The following is a 21,037-nucleotide window of genomic DNA, read 5'->3' on the forward strand; positions in this document are numbered from 1 at the left end:
TAGCATTAACTAATATATATTAAGTATAATCTTATACAGATGTCATGTTTCATAAACTAGATATATATAACATATCTACTACTCTACTGTACTGTAAAGATTATCTACTAATCTACTACTTTTCCATTATCCTATTACTATCTGTTAATAATTTTATAAATTATCATATACGCATAAAAGTTTACGAGTATTTTAATTTATGAACAAAGTAATATGAATATAAATTTACTATTTAGTAAGAATGTTGAACGTAAATAAGGATTGAAAAATAATGCGATCTAGTGTAACTCGATAGTTATATCTAGGTACATACTTTTTATAAATATCTATATACATATGTACATGCTTACTTCTTACTCTTTCTTCTGCTTCTATCCTATCGCCTTCATTGGCCTTCATATTGGTTAGTTGCAGTGGTTAAAGAACGTTTGGTTCAGTATTCAGTAGTGCTGCGACAACGATAGCGGTAGTGTTAATGATGAATGAATAAATCATTTAATATAAGAGACATATTAGTTCTGTCAATATTTAATATTTTATGTGTATAATTTGAAAATATGAAGCATGAGGTAAAAAAGAAATAAGTATCGCGTAAATTAATAATTTACATTAATCATCAAACTGATTTGTTGCATTGAGGTTTTATGTACTTATATGTGCTGAATTTCTGGGAAATATGGATATGTTTGGTCTTCATCAATTCGTTGCAGCACCAATAAAAAATCTTTTTCGATTTCAACGCATTAAAGAGTAAGATATAACAACACAACTAATATTAATTAACAAATGTTAACCGTTTCCACATTTAGTATCTTGTTAACTTGCTTAATTTTTGCAACTAGTGAAACAATGGCTGTTTAAATTCATGTTTAACATTATAAGAAAATATTTGATTATATTTCATTTTTGCATGATATCCTATTTATATCTTTAATGACAAATTTTAGCTTTTATCCTTATTTATAAAGTATTCTAAAAAATAATACTTTATATTTTTAATGTAGCATGTTATCGTATATTGTATTTCCTTTGTATATCTGTATGAAACCATAAAAGTTTATTTTCTTATATAATATAACTGGTTTTAATAATACTTTTACATAAGAAATTTAAGATTTTACGTAACTGTTGTACAATGAAAAAGTATTCTATCTAATAAATTTAAAAATAAGAAATCATTTTCCTGCATTTTTATATACATTCTCTACGAATAAATTTCCTCCATTATACTTTTTAATTCTTATCCTGTTTGCTAGTAGAATTAAAACTTTGCATGCATTGGAAATTTTAATTGGGCCTATTTAAATGAAATGCATTGCTGTTCTGCTTATAAGTGGACAAAGAAGTAATTTCATCAAGTAATGTTATCTATAGAAGATCCAATTTATATGGATACTGAACTATTAAATCTTTACAATGTTTTGGAATATATGGAACGTGTGTTATCATCAAATGTAGGTTGACAAGTAGGTATTATATATATTTGTGTATTGACATTTATATAAACTTTAGTACACATTTCCCAATTTTTAAAATAATATGGAATCTTTTGTTTTATTTATTATTTGTGTGTATTTATAAAATCCTATGTTTATTATGTCACTGTTATATGTTACTTACACATATTAATATCAAACAAGTCTTATGCTACTATTGATAAAAATATATTGTATAACAAACAAAAAAATATTAATTTCATACTTTTGACTGCTTTATTTAAAGAACTCAAGGAGATTTTTGATTTATTATGGAAACAAATATTTTTACATTTCATTTTCATACTAAGTTGTTAGTAAGTTTTTATGTTACATTGTAATAAATAAATAAAGAATTAAGTAAAACATTAGAATAAACATCCTGTATATTTCTTATAAGAGGAATACTGATTTATTATCATTATTTTTTTTTTCAATACTTTCTAGATTTACATTATATGCTTTATATGCCTTAAAAAATACAGAGCAAGAATTGTAATTTGTTCATTGGGACAATGTATACATATATATGTATGTTCTTATTTTAATTTTTTTATGGTAGATTTATACGATTTAATTGTCTTTTTTGTGATATAATTTTTAATCGTCTTCTATACGTCTTCAGTTTATAATTTCTTTCACATTTTTTAAACATTTCTTTTTCCATATTTTATATTCTAACTCTATATTGTATCTATAGTTTATTTGTATATATGTATATGTAGCATTTTTTTCTTTCAGCTTTATTAGTAATTGAGCAGTTACTAATAAAAATTCTAATTTGGATAGTAACTTTTTAAAAGAATCAATCTCATATTTACTAAAGTCACTCATATTTTTATTGCGGAATATGAAATAACTGCAATTCTCAATATTTCTTTATCTGAAAACATTATCTTTCTTATAACCATGAAAAATGTCAAAATTATCAATCATTTTTATTTAGAATAACAATAAGTTTGCAAGTAAATGAGTAGCATTCTAAATTTGTTAACAAGATTAAAAAAAAAGGATTAATAATAATGAGTTTATACTTATTTTTCTATAAAATTATGATTTAAGTAAACGCTTTTTTCGAGAAAATCAAAATTAATCATTTGTATAAAATGATTAAATTTCATAAGAAGAAAAATAAAAATTTTTTCTGTAAGCTAGGTAAACCTTTTTTTTATTATAGCGTTAATTTATGATTTCTTGTATCCAAAAGATAAAAATATATATGGCATTAGTTAAAATCGTTAAAACAGATGGATGTATAGTTTGTCTAACGAGATGAGACAGCAAACAGAAAGTGATTGCTGCGGCTGCGGCTATTGGCTGTCGATTAATGACGTTCATATTTTTAGTTCATAGCTCAATTTATATTGAAATATCTAAAAAACATTATAAAATTAATTGTACACAATAATATAATAAATACTAAACGATAATGTAAGAAATAATGAACAATTAGAAGAAATAATTATTATTTCAAATAAATTTTTTCTTATAAAATATTTCAATTTCTACAGTTAATTAATGGATAACTGTAAATCATAGAAATGACGCGCAAATATGAACTTTATTCGACGATTTCGTGATACGATACGCACAAAAAGCATTGCACAATTTATATAATAGCATATATATACATTTTTGTATTTGAATACGCATATATAATATAGAAAAATATTCTGTGCATTTTCTTTTTTTTTTGTAGTTACATTAGAAAGTATTAGCATTTAAAGTTAAGAATTAAAAAACTAATGTGAATAATTCACAGATAAATAGAAATATTGTATATACCATTTTTTACCTAAGAGGAGCATACTAATGCTTACGTTATAAGTAAAATAGGTAACATATACGAGCAATGTCGTTATATCGGATAAATAGACATTTTTCATGTATATATGTTTCTACTGATTATACTTTTCATAATTTTTATACAGTACAATTTTTTTATTTGTGATAATAGAAAAATGGTAAACTATAATTCAAATTATTCGAATAATTTTAAATTAAATTAATGTTATAACAAATTTTCAAAGCTGCTTTTCATGAAAAAAAAGTTCTATTTAATAATTATATCTATTTTTTACTTACGTTTTCATTAAAAAGTAATATTTTTTAGTGAAAAATATTTATTTCTTGTATTAATTAACGGGGCAATCTGTATATTTCTTTACACTATGACAAAATAAATAACTGTGTACTATTTTAAGTTTTGAATTTTGGAATAACTTTGTGGAAATATTGATACAAAACTATAAATATTATTTAAATAATTTTTTTTCTACATATGTATTATCTTGTCTGCTCTTGATATTTCTTACTCTTATCCCCAACGTATGTAAACAGTATGTGGTGAGTGAGCCAAGAATGTGAGCTATACAACCAGCAATTCTTGGAACAATATTTCAAAACTATAATTTTCATTTAACATCAGTGTAATATTAATTTCGCACGGTTAATTTTCTTTATTATCTCTTAATTTACTATAATTCATGCAATGAAATAATGAGTTCGAATAAGCAGTAAAATTTCATAAAATTCAAATTATAATTAGAATTTTGTACTTTTCGCAAAATAAAAGCAGTTAAAAGTTAAAAAAAATGTATATATATATATTATAGAGTTATATATTATATATATACTATATATAAGATTACTGAGAGTTCGATGAACGTATAACCGTCTGTACCGCTTAATATTAATCATCGTTCATTGAACACATTGAGATTATATACTAGGAACATGTATATATTAATCTATTATATAGTGTGCCCCGATGTATATGAGAAATACAGCAGAGATAAATTCAGGACATAAAAATGTTAAAAAAGATTCGTATAAACATGCCTAATATGACCTTGGTTTCGACTTAATCGTAATACATTAAAACATTGTTTAACGTATTTTCGCATAAAATGATGCTTGACTTAGATAAAATTACAAACATATAAACAGGCACATTGTAAGTAGTTGAAAAATAAAATAGTAAAAATATTAATTGAAACAATATGTGAATATTATACATATACGTATTTTTTTTCTCGTTGAAGGTTACGTAAAGGTCAACATATTCCACATCGTTGAATTTTTTTGGGGAGTTATAAGACTGTTATAATGAAAATATGTAGTTTCATTTAAAAATACTTTGATGACTTTAAAATCTCGAAAAAGACTGGCCTCGAAGAAATTTTTTAGCTATCACCACATTTGTCCCTTCAAACCGAATATTCTCTTCCTCTGATATTTTTTCCTATCATAAAAAATAACCGAGATATTTAAGATGATCAAGTTAGGTAAAATACCCTGTAGAAGATTCTTTATTAAACGAAAATTCCTCCATTTAAATTTCCTCTTCCTTGTATCCTAGCACGTCTTTTATTTTTCGAAGTATGTAATTACTCCCCAATCGTCATAGGTCTAATAATTAAACCAAGTGACGTTATGCACGCAAAGGAAAAATGTGTCGCCAAATGCTAAAAATGTTTGAAATTATGGCTAGGCTGACGATGACATAGAGTTAACGGTTTTACAGGTAATCCACATGTTTTAAGTTTAAGGGAAAGCCGTTTTCACTAAAACTTTTTCTATACATCAGTTGAGATCGACAATTTGACCGTTAGGTGGGCATCATAAACTTTGTTTCAATGCATTTTGCTCTTGACCACGCGTATTATTACGCGAATATTTCACCAACTATCTGAAATATTTTCAAATATTTCAAATTATTTCAAATAATAAACGAAAATATTACTTCTGAAAATTGTAAGCTTTAAAAAGAAATGCATAATATGATAACAATAATTTCTTTACAAGTAGAGATGTCAAAAAGATTAGGAAGACGCCAAAGCTGTTTTTGTCAAATGGAATATTCAATTTTTCATGTTTAAATTCGATAGAATAACGAGCTCTTAGCATAGAAGTAATAAGGCATATTTGTCCTAAAATTTATCGTACCCGAGATACTTGGCGTCATTTGGCTTTTCGATTGTGTAATCATGAAGTCAACCAAATTAAATCTCATGCCATTTCTTTTATTTATTTTAATGAAATAATAAGAATATAAATACAGTAGTAATATGATAATTGAACTCGATACGAAAATTAAATACAGCGAAATAACCTGATCATATCTTGATCAGTTTTTCTTAAACAACTGACCGAAACGTAGCACCGTTGAAGAATACAGGAAAACGAGTTATATCAATCTACTAATTACCATGAGACAACCAATAACTGTGTGGTTATAGAACAATAAAATTTATGTATTTAAAAATTTTTCACTTTTTCAAAATTTCTACTTGAACCAATTCTAAAAAATGGTAATAAATTTTAACAAATTCATCTATTAATCAAAACCGAGACTTTATGAATTCTGTGAATGAAATTTAGTAGGATTTATAGTTGATATAAAATGCTAGTGTACAAATGGGATGTTCTTCCATGTTGACAATTACAAAGAATGCTAGAGCTAGAGCGGCGGTTCTTAACCTTTTGTTTACCACGGACTTTCCTTTACATAATTTTTCGTTGCCGTGGATCTCCAAGACTTACTTCAAAATTTAAATAAGTTAATTCAAGATCTAATGTGTCAAATATGTATGTAGTTATTATATTCATCGACTGCTCATCAACAACCTTCAAATTTGAAGAAGAGAGATTCATTATAAATATAATACATATACCAAATATTTTTTATTCAAATAATACATTAATAATCACAGGGTAAGAACCGTTAAAGTATCTCAGTTTTTTTTTTTAATTTGTACTTTGCATTTTCTCCAGCTGGACATTCGGTAAATTTTTCTAGCTTTATTGTTAATTAACATGTGGATGGCTACCCCTAGCGGGATACCATCTTCGAGTGAGAGTATCTCAATATCCCAGACAGGCGTCGCACTTGCATTGGAATTCGCTTAGCCCACGATACAGCAAAGGGGAAGACTTCATACATGGCACCTTTCCTCAAGCAACGCAATGTTGCATTTTATACCATAAATAACGTTATTTAGAACATTATAGCCAAAGATCAGAATTGTTGAACGATATTCAAATTATTATTAAAGCTACTTCAGAAAATATGGTTTTAAGGAAAATGCGTTTAACATTTTCCTCATCCTCATACTATCAGTTACTTGTGATACATAATACATACGAAAATAAAACATTTTTAATTTATAATTTTGATTTTTTTTTTTAATACTTTTATTTTTCCTATGGATATTTAAACCTTCTACATTATTTTTAATTCGATTGTGGAACATTGATAATACATTTAAAGGCATATATTATTCTTAAGAATAATTTATTTATATATATATGTTATACTATAATATAATCCTTTTATTTATTTCATATTCGTGATAATGTATCAGTTGATATGGATTGACTCTATTTTCTAGAAATTTCATATCTCTTTTATAATGAATGTTTTCTTTTTATACAATTGCAAAGAATATGAAACACAGTTCAAAAATTTAATATTTCATAATCGTATGAAAAGTAATTATTATGTAAAGTAAATTACTATATAGTTTTCTTTTAGATATGCTTACACTTGTAATAATCACTTGTATTTGGTCTTGTAAAATATTTTAACCTTTTTTAATCTGTATGTACTTGAACATTGCATGCTGTAAAATCAATGTAACTTTGGCAAAAATTGCAGCTAATGCGATAATGTGATTTGCACAACTTCATCAATTAGCTGAACATTATAAGATTCAGAAGTTCTGAGAATCATGAAGAATTTTCTAAAAAGACCTTGAAAGATAATTTAACCTCCGAATAAATACTTATTTACGGATATTCTATTGCTTCAAGCCAATGAAGAAATCTAAGGTATAATGCAAATCAGAAGCTTTTCTTGAAAAGATTAATACGTGTTTAGTTTAAGCGATATAAAATTTGGTTATTATATAGTATGATTTTTCTCAAAATCTCTTTTTCCGCATTATTTCGTAGGATTTATTTTTAAAGCTGCAATGGTAGCATAGCCCCTTAATGCAGCTCTTTTATATATATATGTATTATAATTATACTAACATATATATCAATATAATTGTATAAATATATTATAATAATTATACACTGTGGTTCCAAATTTGTGTTACAAGTGAAAATATGGTTTAAAATAAGATAAAATCGAAAATAACAAAAGTACGTTGGGGATCTCATTTTCGAGAAAATCGTGAAAATTTAATGTTCTTGAAAAACATGTACTAAATTCTGAATTTCAAAATTCAGAAAATTTCTTTTACTATAAGTTTAATAACTGTAATTTTAATAACACACTGTGTATGAACAACTTTTTATTTTTTCGGAATAAAATATTTATACTACTTTGAACATTTCCTTCCTTGTACATTATAAATATTAAACATATATTAAACATTTTACGATGTTAAATATATAATATACGATATACAATACTTTAATATTTAGTGAATAAAAATAAATATATCAAAAAGCAATAAATTGTACTAAAACAATGTATTAAATTCTTACAGAATAAAATGGATGAATCCTCCGGCATGTAGTAACGAAGCATATATACCTACTTCTGTAGAACACATGGCAAATGTAGCTACTCATGGGATTTGGGTTGTACCATCAGTTATAGGTAGCTTGGAATTGGTTCGCCGCTCTATGACATGGACCCAATTGGTATCAGCTTATGTATATGGCACATCCTTGATTCTTATTTTTACGGTCTCAACATTTTTCCATAGTGTACATTACTGCAATAATAATAGGTACTTACTATTACATATTTTAACTTAGTTTAGTTTATATAACTTTGTCCATCATTTTGTGTTAATGAAATAACAAATAATTATATTACAGACACCTTAAAGAAACACTTCATCGTTGTGATCGTGCCATGATTTACATTTTTATTGCTGCTAGTTATTTTCCTTGGTTAAATGTAGATCACTTTCCAAATGATGAATTATTATTTACAATGCGTTATGTTGTTTGGATTATGGCAATATTGGGTATACTGTATCAACAAATCTTCCATGAACAATATAAAATGTTAGAAACAATTTTTTATTTAATTATAGGAATTGGTCCTAGTTATGCAATTATTAATGCAGTAAGTATATAATTATACATTGAAAATAAGACTATGACTAAGAATGTTAGATAATAATGATCATACATTATTTAAAAATTTATACCTTAATACTTACAGTATCATCAATATAACATTACTGAATTAAAATTGGGAGGACTGTTTTATATTTTTGGCATTGCGTTTTTTAAATCTGATGGAAGAATACCATGTGCACATGCAATTTGGCACCTTTTTGTTGCTGTAGCAGCTGGTTTTCATTATTATGCCATACTAAATCATGTCTTTCCTGCAGTCTGTCTGTCAGATAATTTTATGACAGCAGATGTATCATCATTACCAAAACTGTTAAAATCTCATACTGAAGAGTTATAAAATCGAATTTTTTATTACATTAATTTTGTATCGCATCAAAATTTTACAAATGAGAATTTTTAATATAAAATTGAAAAAGTAAGTATTATTTCTTTTTAATCTTCAAATATTAATTTACAATTGTGAGACTAAAACTATTAAAAGAGAGATATCTCTATTATTTAAATTTTTTGAGAAATAGAGATTATCTAATATGGTGAATGTACTAATTTTAAAAAGTAATTATATTAACCCTGCGGAGGTCGCGGTCGTAAAAATTCCTTCAGAGGTCGCGGTGTATTTGATAGATACAGTAACTTAAAATCTATACAGTGCTTATTTTTGCGAAAAGGCTGTATATGATAAATATATGAAAAGTCTTTAATTGTACTAAAATTAATATAAAGTATAATATATAGATATATTTACAGTATATATAAACTATATTTAAATATAAAGAATGAACAATTATAAATTTAGAAATATTTAGAATTAAATCTTACCTGTATCTGTCAGATCAACCACGATCTTCGGAGGGTTAAGTACCTGAAATATACATATAAAAATTATATTCTTGAATTGTGGATGTTTGTCAAAATATAACTAAAGTGGTAAAGAAAATATTCAGCTATCATAGAATTGTTATTTGTAAAATATGAATTTCTACGTATTTGTATTAGAAAAGTAACTTTACACGCTTTAATAATAGTTTTAAATTTAGATATAATGAAATGGAGTATTACATAATAAAACTACGTTCATCCGAACATATTGGGAAATAGTAATAACATAATTTAGATAATTGGTTCATTGATATGATAGAAGTTTAGTGATTCTCTATTGCACTTATTCAAATAACTGAATTTCAACTCATTCCTTTGTCTCTTTTTTTTTTGTTCATATCTTTTTACGTTTTGGGATTTTGTGCGTTTCAATCTGTTTAAGTTATTAGAACATGGTGATGATATTTATTATATTTACATCATTCCATATTCATACACTTATTATAGCATTATTAGGAGTTAGGTTATCTTCTGTACGAAAAAACTTGTCAAACAAGTGTTGAATTGATGTCGATGAGAACAAAATTTGATATTTTTATTTTCTTGCAGATGGACACATAGAAGACATATGTATGAAGGTTAACTACGCTTTTTTACATCTGTTTTTTTCTTTAATAAGTATATTTTACTTAGCTTCACTGGATTGTATTCCCAATATGGTTGATTTGTCAATATTATATTCTGATGACAAAGTTGATTCGCCCATTTTCAGTCGTTTGAGGATATTACATTTTTTACTAAGATTTAGTATTATTCTTTTTCTTTCCAAGATATATTGCCAAGATATAGATACATTAAATTTTTTTTCAATAATTTGAGCCAATTTTGAGTTTCATTGTTATATAGTATCGTCTCAGTAATGTGTTCATATTCCTTCACTGGGACATATGAAATATGTTCTGAATACGATAAATAGTTAGATAATAAATAATAGAAGATCAGCTACAAGTTCAAATATCTGAAACTGAGTATTAACTTGTATCTGTAAACAAAGTGTGATAAATGAAGATAAACAAAGCTCTACTTTATATATGTACTTTCTATATAATAATTTGATTTTATATAAAAAGTATGATAGCGAGCCCAAGTTTGTATAATAAATCAACATGTTAGTTAAATTAGAGACTGACAAAAATTGTTCAGATAAATGGAATCCTATTGTAATAGTAAATGATGCCTAACATTTTAGTATAAATTATTTACTTCCTGTATAGCATGTATTTGTATAGCAATTATTTTTTAATAATTTTAGATAGATTTATAATAACCTTTTATAAAAATTAGCTTTTATTGTTGGTTATAAAACCAATATTATTTAATTCACATAACATTCACCTAATGAGAAATAAATAATCAAAATTGTCTGTTCATTAACCTCCTGTATTTACAAGAATATTGTGCCAAAAATTATATCAAAATTATACTGATATACATACAAATTATATAATTTCTATAACATAAAATAGTAGAATCTATATATAGAACTTATTATTTTACACAACATATAACATAAGAAAATATCTGTTATCTTATATTCTGTTGTAGTGTGTTTAAGTATTTTTAGCTACTTTTCTTATAACTTATGATTATGAAAATGTAATGGTAATATAACTGTTGTTTCTTTTCTGATGATTATTTTATTAAGGAATGTAATTGTGATGTATGTTACTAATACCATAAATCTATAAAATAATTGATGTAGTTTTATTATTAAACAAATTTTGGATTCATTGCTTTATTATTTATTTGTATCTATATGTATATAATATGTTAGAGGCAAGGCACCTTCCTGCCAACATAATGGCAGAGAGCCCGTCGCTATTTAACCTTACGATAATTTATGATTGAATTGATGGCTCAGCAAGGACCTGCTTGCTAGTACTGGCTAGGTCCTTTAGTGAATGTTTGCAAAGTTGGTACCCGCCGAGCTATGGGGTATCGATAGCATGACTGTTTAGAGGATGCGTGAGAGTATTAACAAAATTAATTTTTAACATATATGTAAATAATATCATGTTCAAAATATCATTCATGATTGAAACATTTCAATGTTATTAAAATTTTTATTAAAAAAATAAAATTATAGTACAGTTTTAGAGTTTGCAGAGGTTTTTAGTAATGAAAAGAATATTTATGTTACATAACATTTATGAGATATTTATTAGATACAACATAATAATAATATAATCATAATAATCATATATGTTAGACAAAACTTGTTTTCTATTACCATTATCGTAGGGCCGCTTTTTCCTTCCAACTCTATGCTGTTTGGTCCGAGTATACGATCGCATTAAGAAAAGAGAGAAAAAGACAAAGACAACCAAATCCGGGTTATTTTTATAGAGTGGCATTGCACAACGAATTCTCAATTCTCCATTGAAGCACCTTGCCACTAAGAACCTTACGACCTTACAGTCTACTACAGGATTTTATTTAACATGTTGAGAAAAATGAACAAGAGAGTATCACTGAAGTATGTTGAAAAGACGGCGTGCCTTGAACAACAGTTAGACATCTCTGAATCTAAAGTATAAAAATCTTTACAATTTCGTGCACTCTAGTGAGCAGAACGGTTTACGCTCTACAGGTATCAACCTACTCATCTTCTCCTTAAAACTGCAACCGTTTTGTATGGCCTTTCTAAGATTTTGGAGAATTTCAACTTTCAAGAATTTTAGCTTCAAACAATCCGAAAAACTACCTCAACGTTTAAATAAAGAAATACGCAACAAGAAAATTAACTTGGGTAACAATTTATATTTAAAATTATAATAGATTGAATACTTTAACAAAGATTTGAGCTCTCATAAAATTTACTTAGACTCTGAGCATGAAGGTTCTAACGATCCTAGTTTCTTGGTCGCAGAGCCTATTATCTGCTTGGATTTTACATGACAATCTACGAGTTATTCATTACCCAACAACACAAAATGTTATTAACTAATACTAATGAACTGATACTAATTACTTTCATTGGAGCTTATAATATTACAAAACGAATCATTTATGCTTTGACAACTTATTTTTCCATTGTAACGAAAGGTAAATATAAAATTTGAGAGTGATCACCGATATTAATGATTAATAATTTTAACATTTAATTAATAAATTTGTTAAATAAACTTTTGTTCGTTGTCTTGGCTGCAGTGTTGTACAGTTAAATTCGCTGCGCTAGAATTTACCCTGCTATAGTATAAAATATTCACGCTAGAGGGAGTCACAAGCTCCTATACTATACCAGTTCACACAGCCGTAACGAAAGAGATTTGTGGTGCTTGAAGAATTTCTTATTTTTATGTGTTTAATGTAAGAGAAAATAGATAATCCAGAGATATATGTTAAGTGAACTAACAGTGCATTATATGCAGATTCATTGAATTAGTTCATTGTTGTACATAAAAAAATTTATACTTCCACATGAATATACTTACATTCCATTTTTCCAAGCAACTAAGATGGCACTCCTATAATAGTATTAATGATATAATTAGACGATATAATCATGCATCAAATAAAAAGTATAGTACATCATCAACAATCAAATCAAACAAATTTCCAGATTATAAAATAATTTATATGTTTCCTTATGCCATGTGTCCTTATATTTTCAATAAATTTAAGCGAAATTACACAATTACTGCAGGTGCACTTATACCAGTGACTGTATCTTTACAAATGTTAGATTTCATGTCATCCATGGAAAATTTAAGTTTTACTGCTGGCAGTAAGTTGAAATAACATCTAATATTTTTATGTTGAATTTAAACCTTTATTAATACAATTCACTGTGCATTTTAGATTGTTTGTTAGTCCTTATGTTACATACTATTGGTTTTACATGTAATAATTTAGTTGGAACAATATATGTAAAAGATAAAGATGATTCAGAAAATCAAAATGTTATAATATCATATATAAATTATTGGGGTAAAAGAATAGATTTAAGGACAACTGTCGATGATATTATTCCTTTCACGGAAAATTTCATGAATACTTCTAATTCGTTATATAAAATCTTAAAAATTAAGTCTTGTAAACAAACACTGAAAGTGTATACAAAATATGGAAAAGTCACAGAAGAAGCTAGTTTTTCTAATATTTTTGGATAATCTCCAATAATATTTATTCCCTTGATTAAATAAATATTATCACTACAAATAAAAAACAAATTTATTTTTATCCTTTTTTCTACAACCACCTATAATGTGCATAAGCTCGATTTGCTTCACATTGCTTATGTAAATCATGTTTCTTTTTAATAACTCGTCCCTGCAAAATATACATTTTAGTTATATACAATTATAAAAAAAGTTATATATAAAAAAAAGTTAATTAAACACAATTTCACACTCAAAAAGAAGAATTCGTTTATATAAGAAAAATAATTTTTTGTCATATATACTATTTAACCACATAACAAATTAAAAAATTATTATAAATATACTTTATTGTTCGCAGCATCAATAATCTCTCTCGCCAATACATCAGAAAGTTTTTCGGCATTCCCCTTGTCTTGTGCACTTCGAATTAGCCAATTCATAGATAAAAATTGAGCTCTATTTGCATTCATCGGTACAGGAACCTATATATATTAATTTCTTATATTACGAATTTCAAATATCTATTTATTAAATTATTTATTTAATAAAAATTACATTTGTATGTGTACCTGATAAGTTATTCCACCTCTTAATATTTTCCGTAGCTCTAAAACAGGTGTACAATTTTCTACAGCTTGATAGAAAATTATTTTTGGGTCCAATATGATATTTTCTCTATATTCAGGTGGGCTATTGTAATATTCGTTCAATTTTATTATCTTAATATTTTCAAAAGTTTCATCTAATAATCTTCTGGCCAACTGTTTTTTACCTTCTCTCATAATATAATTTGTGAATTTTCTGATATGTACAGAAAACAGATAATACATATAAAATATAGGCAATCAATTATTTAAACCTAGAAAAACATTTTTTACTTAAATTAAAAATTTAATTATTTACCTAACCAGTTTATCATGAAATTCAGAACATGTCGCAGAAGTATAAGCTGGTTTTATTGGTACATGAGCAAATTTTTTATCTGCTGTTTCTTCAAATATTACTTCTTGCTCATCTTTCTTATAAATTGGTTCTACAAAATTTGAAGGAAACACACTATAAAATTGGACACCATATTCTAAATTGTGCCTGCAAAAGAGAATATTTTTATACTATTATATATTAAATATTTATTTACTGCAAATATTTACTGCAAAGCTTTAAAAGTTTAGCATCATGTAACAATAGTTACATATGATGATAATATGTAAAGTTTTAATAAAACTGTTAAAATTAAGTATTATCGATGAAGGTTATGTGATCAATTTCTATTCGTTACAAAATAAAATAACATGAATTAATATATAACGGTATGTATACAGTATTGAAATTTGTCATGTTATACCTTAACTATTACCTTAAACTAAATAGTATTAATGAATTAAATGTTCTTCCACAGAGCATCTTTATATATTTATTTTGATACTTCTACATAGCATTCCGTGCAGAGCTTCGACAAAGATTAAGCGTGAATATACGTGTCAATGATGACGATATGTTACATATACTATATAGTTATATTCACACAAACATTTGGGAAATGTAATTTCATTACATAGTGGTATTTTCTCAATTCAATAATTTTTATTATTAACAATGTCAGGTTAAACTTTACTTGGTTCAAAAATTGGTTCAAATTAAACTTTACTTGGTTACTTAGGGGTTCAAAAATTATTGACTTTTTTATTTACAATCTCATAGTTTTTGACGTGTAGAATCTGAAAATGCAAATTTTAAGGTGCGGAATCCATTGGTTCAAAAGTTATGACTATGTAAAATTGAGCACTTTTAGGATCTTTTATACTTTATTTTGACGGTATATTGGCTTCTACCCATACTATGTCCAATGAACAAACCGCACAGATGATGTCTAGTTGACCCGCACAAATGAGCAGTACGTATAATATAAACAGTGTTAATAATTTAAAAAAAAAAACAATTTACTTTCCCATATTCGCGTCAAATATAAAAGTATTAAATATATGCGTACATATTTGATTTGAAAATTATAAGTAAGTTTGTTAACCTGTTTTGTTGAAAATAATTATACATATTTAATATCATTTTGTATCAAATGAAATACTATATATTATGTACTTTAAATAAATGGTGGAAGATTATAAGTAGTTCAGTCATTGAGTAAGTTCAGTGGTTTAATCTATATTCTTTATTTTCAATACTTTTATCGAAGGATGGTGTTACATACAAAATCCTAACTTCTCGATCGGTCTTCTATGCTAGCCGATTTGTAAAGCACAATTCCCGACATTAAAAGTCTTATCTCCTCCAACAGAGTTCCCGGATCTGTATATATGACCGTGGACTTTTCGGGTCGTTTCAACTAGCAATGTCATCAAATCAATGTTATGACGGAGTTGTCACAAAATTTCACATAGGCGATGGACAAATTCATCGTCATAGAAGTAACTCCTCCTCCACATCCAGTTCTTAGTTGGCCGGCAATTCGATTCTATTTTTTGTGTACATGTACCATCAGTAGCTGTAGTTAAATTCGCAAAAAATTAGTTTGTATTAATGTAACGTAACAGAAAATAAATATTACCCCAAATTAAACTCAAATTCAGCTACATACAAATTCCATGTTTTGCTTGACTGTTTTGACTGCAACCAGCCAGGATAAGTCATACCAAGCCGAGAAACTAAACATATGCAAAATACATATAGTTATACACATTTGACTGACTTATCCCGCCAAAATGATCGCCATCCGCGTGCAGTCAGTGGCTCTACAGACTCCATTCATTGGACAGATCATAAGTAGCAGCTAATATGGCGTTAAGTAATATTAAAATACCCTAAAAATGCTCAATTTTACCAGAGAGAATTTCCTCTCTGCTTTCTTATCTTAGAATTTTAGTATCTTAAAACTTGCATCTTCGAATTGTATATATTAAAAACTATAACATTGCAAATAAAGAAGCCAATGATTTTTGTACCCCTAAAGTAAAGTTCAGCCATTTTTTTTCTTAATATCATACGCGAACTTTGCTAATTTACCTATATAAAAAAGTTATTAAATTTTTACGTTTATCTGCAATAAATTATTGTAAAGCTGGATAGAAATATACTTATTATTTGAATGCTTACGATATTCTACGATAGTAGCGTAACAATATATTGATGATGGGTTGTGTTGTATAACAAACTGGGTATTTTAGAAAAGAATTTAATTATAACAGCGTGCTGTAGGGAAAATTAAAAACGAATGTAGTAACATACAGCAATAAATTGAAACTTTAAATTCTACTTATCACTTTAGTTTTTATCATTTTAATATCAGTCTTGAACTAAGAGAAACGGTAACGAAACAAATGTGGTAATATCAGAGAATTCGCAAATATTTTTAATCCATAAGATATCATCTTAGAAAGAAGTAATTTTCTTGATAAAGTTGCTACTAGCGCCTACAATGATTGAGGCATAGAACTATAATAGTTCATGAATTCCTTCATAGAGTCTCCAGACTTCCAAAAACATGTATATAAAACGAAAATAAATGAACAAGTAGAAGCAATTCGATACATGAATTTTTTACCAAATTATTGAAGTTCTGATAGGGTATGGACTGATATAAACTTATCATCATTTTTCTTTTCCACTTACTCCCACATATTACATTGTATGGTACGTATGCCACCGTTGTTTCGATGATCAAATAAGTGATTGTGATAAGCTTATGGCAAAGTATACTTCTGTGATAGAGAGAAAGTCGAATTGCAATTGAAATTAAGTATTTCTGAAAAAGAAGAAGTAGGATTTTGTATACACTGTTCGCAAAAGAACGAAATTGCACAAATGGTGCACTCGCTGCGGAATATATATGCTAGATTGTTAAAATCTTGCGGGAAGGTCTCCTAAAAGGAGAGCCTTTAATAAGAAATTATTCTTTTGGTAGTCAGCTATTAAAAATATTAAATAATGACGGAGAATCGGGGGAATTTTTCAACTCCAACGAATCAAAGTAAGTTGTAATGTTAGAAAGTTAGTGATAAGTATACAAAAGATTTTATTTACATAACCTAAACGTTAACTGCATCATGGAAAATAACAATTTTGTTACGAGTATACATACACATACAAATATATATTAAATTATTCATGTTTGATATTATTAATATTTAGGTTCTAGCAGACCATTTAATTTTCAACATTTGGATTTTGGATCTATTAATGATGTTCAAAATGAAATGTCAGGTAAAGCATGTATACCTGTATTTATATATGTTGTAATATTGTAATATAATATTGAACGCACTTGCAAACGCACATACACGTGTATGTGCACTATGTATGCACTCATATTTATATGAACACATATACATTTCATTGTAATGTAATGACATCTATGTTCATTTTATAACAGAAAAAAGAAGACAATTCAAACTTAATTTTCAAACACAAGGAAGTAATATATCACTTAATAATTCAACAAACTCTTCTATTTCTAATTCAACTGGAAGTGCAGCTTGTTTACCAATGTAAGTTATGCAATAAATAATATGATAATATTTAATAAATTGCAGTTTTTAATTATTTCCTTTAATATAGCTATTTTTTTTGTTTAATCATCATAGATCTTCTCGTCCAAATTTACCTTTATCTTTGCCTAAACTACCAGTGAGACCTTGTACTGCAGTTCCACAAGAACTGCCTGATAAAGCAAGGTATATTTAAATATATTTATTAAATATACAAGTATTTAATGTTGTTAAAATGCATGTTAATAAATTATATTTTAGGGATAAATTACGAATGTGTCAATCAATGCAAAGTACTGGAAAATTACAGCTATCACCAAATGTAGTATATGATTTTACAAGTGAAGATCTTCAAGATTTGGGAGAAATAGGACGAGGAGGGTTTGGTACTGTAAATAAAATGATCCATAGGATAAGTGATACTGTTATGGCTGTGAAGGTATATATAATTTAATCTTAGTATTAAAATAACTTTATTATTAAAAACAGCTTACAGAGTACATGATGTTATGTTCAATTATAGAGAATTCGTTCCACAGTGGATGAAAGGGAGCAAAAACAATTATTAATGGATTTAGAGGTTGTAATGAAGTCTAATGAATGTCCATGCATTGTGCAATTTTATGGAGCTCTATTCAAAGAGGTAAGTTTGCGATAGGTTTTTTAACTTTTCATAACTAACAATAAATATCATGTCTTGACTAGGGTGACTGTTGGATTTGTATGGAACTCATGGACACCTCATTAGATATATTTTATAAGTTTATTCATGAGGTATTAAAGGAAAGAATACCAGAACGTATTTTAGGAAAAATTACTGTTGCCACAGTAAAGGCGTTGAATTACCTCAAGGAAAAACTAAGAATAATTCATAGAGATGTAAAACCTAGTAATATTCTGTTAGATCGACATGGTAATATCAAACTATGCGATTTTGGTATATCAGGACAGTTGGTAGATTCTATTGCACGAACTCGAGATGCTGGATGTAGACCATATATGGCTGTATGTATAATAATAAATGAGAAGTATTTAACAAGATTTGTAAATAATTAGAAGTATTTGAATTTATTATAATTTTTTAGCCAGAGAGGATAGATCCTCAACGTGCAAAGGGTTACGACGTTAGAAGTGATGTGTGGTCATTAGGTATTACATTAATGGAAATTGCGACTGGTTATTTTCCATATCCAAAGTGGAATTCAGTTTTTGAACAACTTTATCAAGTAGTTCAGGGTGATCCACCACGCTTATCTCCTAATGAAAATGGAAATCATTTTACTATGGATTTTGTGAATTTTGTGAATACATGGTACATTGTTTTTGCACTATTGGGCATTGCAGAAATTTTGTTTTTGCATTATTGAATAATAATTTCTTTTTCTGTGGTTCTATTTCAGTTTAATTAAGGAAGAGACACAGCGGCCGAAATACAACAAATTACTAGAACATCCTTTCATCAGAAAAGCAGAAGAAGATACTGTTGATGTTTCAGCTTATATAAGTGGTGTTCTTGATAACATGGTTCTCAGGGGATTGACACCTTTTACCACTAATCGGCATTAAGTCGGAAGTATAAGATAATATTTGTACCTTAATTTCTATAAGTTTTCAAATCTTAAATTTGATTATTGTAAATGAGTAGGTTATTTGCACTCCGATTTAGTGTAGGTAGTAAAATTAATCAACGTCGATCATTGTCAATAATAAATCATTTTGTGTAGAATCATATTATTGTGTCACGAAGTTCTTATATACATAGTGATTAGAAGTGTTCTAATAACAAGTTGACAATTACTAAATAGTGTATAGAAGATAAATTCTAAATCAGCTTCCTCATTGAAACTATGATATGATTTCAATGAAACACACTTATAAAATTATAAAAAAAACATCTTTTTATCAATTGCAATTATTTAAATGACGACTTGTAATGATGATGAAGTTAAATTTTTTCAATAATTAAATACTTCAATGATGTGTAATGATATTATACATAATATGTTAAAGTAAACGTTATGTTTTAACTTTTTGTAACTTCATGATATAATAACTCTTCAGTCAATCCATTCAAATTAATACAGGAAGAAGACAAAAGAATATACATAATTATTCTTGTTGGAATAAGTAAAAAAGAAAGTGTTAAGAGTTTAGTATATTGTTTTGATGTATCTTTTAATCACGGGATAATAAGAAAGACTTCTATTCACACATAATGTTGTAATATGAACCATATTTAACTTTTTTTATTCCTTTTTTCTATCAATATACATTAGAATGTATGTATTAAGTAAGTATGAAAAATAATTTTATTTTCTTTGATTTAATGTTATGAAAAGGGATTATGTAAGTAAAGTTGTAAGAAAATTATGTCTTTTGCTTTTAATCTGTTGAATAATATTGGAAAAAATAGATTTCTTATTTTTAAAATTACATTATTAAATTTTTAAATATACCAAAAGATGTCTTGATTTTTATAACATAGTTCTTCTATTAATTAAATATGTGTACATACGAGTAAATAAAAAACACACAATACACAGATATACATAAATAAACAAATATAATAAGTATTTATTTAATCTATATTATCCACGCATCCATTTGTTACACATACGTACAATGTATACAAGAATTTAATTTTTTAAATTGATTCACCTTCATAAATTTAATAAAAAATCTTTCGTGAAAATATGTATTCCAAAAATTTGAAATTCCATTTTATTTTGTTTTTTGTTTTAAATTTTATAGAAAATTGTATTTTTTAACTTTTGACTAAAACGCTGCACACCAACATAGTTTTACTCAGTTACTCATTCACAAACATACGCATTGTATTTATGATAAAAATTCAAATTTAGATAAAATAATTCAAATTGTACATGAGTTTCTCTGTGCGCATAAACTTCATAAAAATTTTTAGGTTACTTAACTACAAATATGAATAGCTAGACAACAATAGCTACCGAGAATG

At 26.7% G+C, this 21,037-nt stretch overlaps 4 protein-coding genes across 10 annotated transcripts; 3 read left to right on the plus strand and 1 right to left on the minus strand.

Annotated features, from left to right (window-relative positions):
• The first annotated feature begins 381 nt into the window (after positions 1 to 381).
• On the plus strand, positions 382 to 10,698 carry LOC117212697 (monocyte to macrophage differentiation factor 2). Of its 6 annotated transcripts, none has more exons than XM_033457681.1 (5): positions 382 to 750; positions 1,257 to 1,454; positions 7,976 to 8,221; positions 8,313 to 8,565; positions 8,665 to 8,937. In XM_033457681.1, exons 2-5 carry the CDS (start codon positions 1,417 to 1,419, stop codon positions 8,917 to 8,919), a joined length of 792 nt encoding a protein of 263 aa, XP_033313572.1. In that variant the 5' UTR covers positions 382 to 750; positions 1,257 to 1,416; the 3' UTR covers positions 8,920 to 8,937. The 6 variants fall into 6 exon arrangements, with proteins under 6 accessions (XP_033313572.1, XP_033313570.1, XP_033313573.1 ...); XM_033457679.1 differs by having other exon boundaries at positions 1,260 to 1,454; XM_033457683.1 differs by having other exon boundaries at positions 384 to 750; positions 1,260 to 1,466.
• Positions 10,699 to 12,622: 1,924 nt separating this feature from the next.
• LOC117212699 lies at positions 12,623 to 13,584 on the plus strand. Its single transcript, XM_033457686.1, has 2 exons — positions 12,623 to 13,188; positions 13,263 to 13,584. The coding sequence occupies exons 1-2, from the start codon at positions 12,882 to 12,884 to the stop codon at positions 13,571 to 13,573; spliced, it is 618 nt and encodes a 205-aa protein (XP_033313577.1). The 5' UTR covers positions 12,623 to 12,881; the 3' UTR covers positions 13,574 to 13,584.
• Positions 13,585 to 13,614: 30 nt separating this feature from the next.
• On the minus strand, positions 13,615 to 15,123 carry LOC117212698 (28S ribosomal protein S7, mitochondrial). The gene is made up of 5 exons (XM_033457685.1): positions 14,922 to 15,123; positions 14,468 to 14,653; positions 14,134 to 14,365; positions 13,909 to 14,046; positions 13,615 to 13,733 (listed from the first exon to the last, which is right to left on the minus strand). Exons 1-5 carry the CDS (start codon positions 14,966 to 14,968, stop codon positions 13,653 to 13,655), a joined length of 684 nt encoding a protein of 227 aa, XP_033313576.1. The 5' UTR covers positions 14,969 to 15,123; the 3' UTR covers positions 13,615 to 13,652.
• Positions 15,124 to 17,020: 1,897 nt separating this feature from the next.
• On the plus strand, positions 17,021 to 20,279 carry LOC117212696 (dual specificity mitogen-activated protein kinase kinase 4). 2 transcript variants are annotated; one of them, XM_033457677.1, is made up of 10 exons: positions 17,021 to 17,209; positions 17,287 to 17,546; positions 17,708 to 17,779; positions 17,949 to 18,063; positions 18,160 to 18,249; positions 18,325 to 18,502; positions 18,587 to 18,706; positions 18,769 to 19,068; positions 19,149 to 19,375; positions 19,464 to 20,279. In XM_033457677.1, the coding sequence occupies exons 2-10, from the start codon at positions 17,504 to 17,506 to the stop codon at positions 19,627 to 19,629; spliced, it is 1,311 nt and encodes a 436-aa protein (XP_033313568.1). In that variant the 5' UTR covers positions 17,021 to 17,209; positions 17,287 to 17,503; the 3' UTR covers positions 19,630 to 20,279. The 2 variants fall into 2 exon arrangements, with proteins under 2 accessions (XP_033313568.1, XP_033313567.1); XM_033457676.1 differs by having other exon boundaries at positions 17,050 to 17,546.
• The last annotated feature ends 758 nt before the right edge of the window (positions 20,280 to 21,037 follow it).

Source organism: Bombus bifarius, unplaced genomic scaffold (genome assembly GCF_011952205.1).
Source record: "Bombus bifarius isolate JDL3187 unplaced genomic scaffold, Bbif_JDL3187 scf7180000008358, whole genome shotgun sequence".
NCBI classification, from domain to species: Eukaryota; Metazoa; Arthropoda; class Insecta; order Hymenoptera; family Apidae; genus Bombus; species Bombus bifarius.

Excerpts from the sequence above, each read along its gene's own strand:
- LOC117212699 (XM_033457686.1), top strand. The coding sequence starts at position 12,882 with ATGAATATACTTACATTCCATTTTTCCAAGCAACTAAGATGGCACTCC. Across the intron at positions 13,189-13,262 it reads TTTAAGTTTTACTGCTGGCA|ATTGTTTGTTAGTCCTTATG; the intron begins GTAAGTTGAAAT and ends TGTGCATTTTAG.
- LOC117212698 (XM_033457685.1), bottom strand. The coding sequence starts at position 14,968 with ATGCTCTGTGGAAGAACATTTAATTCATTAATACTATTTAGTTTAAG. Across the intron at positions 14,366-14,467 it reads TTTCATGATAAACTGGTTAG|AAAATTCACAAATTATATTA; the intron begins GTAAATAATTAA and ends TGTACATATCAG. Across the intron at positions 14,047-14,133 it reads GAGGTGGAATAACTTATCAG|GTTCCTGTACCGATGAATGC; the intron begins GTACACATACAA and ends TAATATATATAG.
- LOC117212696 (XM_033457677.1), top strand. The coding sequence starts at position 17,504 with ATGACGGAGAATCGGGGGAATTTTTCAACTCCAACGAATCAAA. Across the intron at positions 17,547-17,707 it reads TTCAACTCCAACGAATCAAA|GTTCTAGCAGACCATTTAAT; the intron begins GTAAGTTGTAAT and ends ATTAATATTTAG. Across the intron at positions 17,780-17,948 it reads TGTTCAAAATGAAATGTCAG|AAAAAAGAAGACAATTCAAA; the intron begins GTAAAGCATGTA and ends ATTTTATAACAG.
- LOC117212697 (XM_033457678.1), top strand. The coding sequence starts at position 677 with ATGGATATGTTTGGTCTTCATCAATTCGTTGCAGCACCAATAAAAAAT. Across the intron at positions 751-7,975 it reads CGATTTCAACGCATTAAAGA|AATAAAATGGATGAATCCTC; the intron begins GTAAGATATAAC and ends AAATTCTTACAG. Across the intron at positions 8,222-8,312 it reads CATTACTGCAATAATAATAG|ACACCTTAAAGAAACACTTC; the intron begins GTACTTACTATT and ends ATTATATTACAG.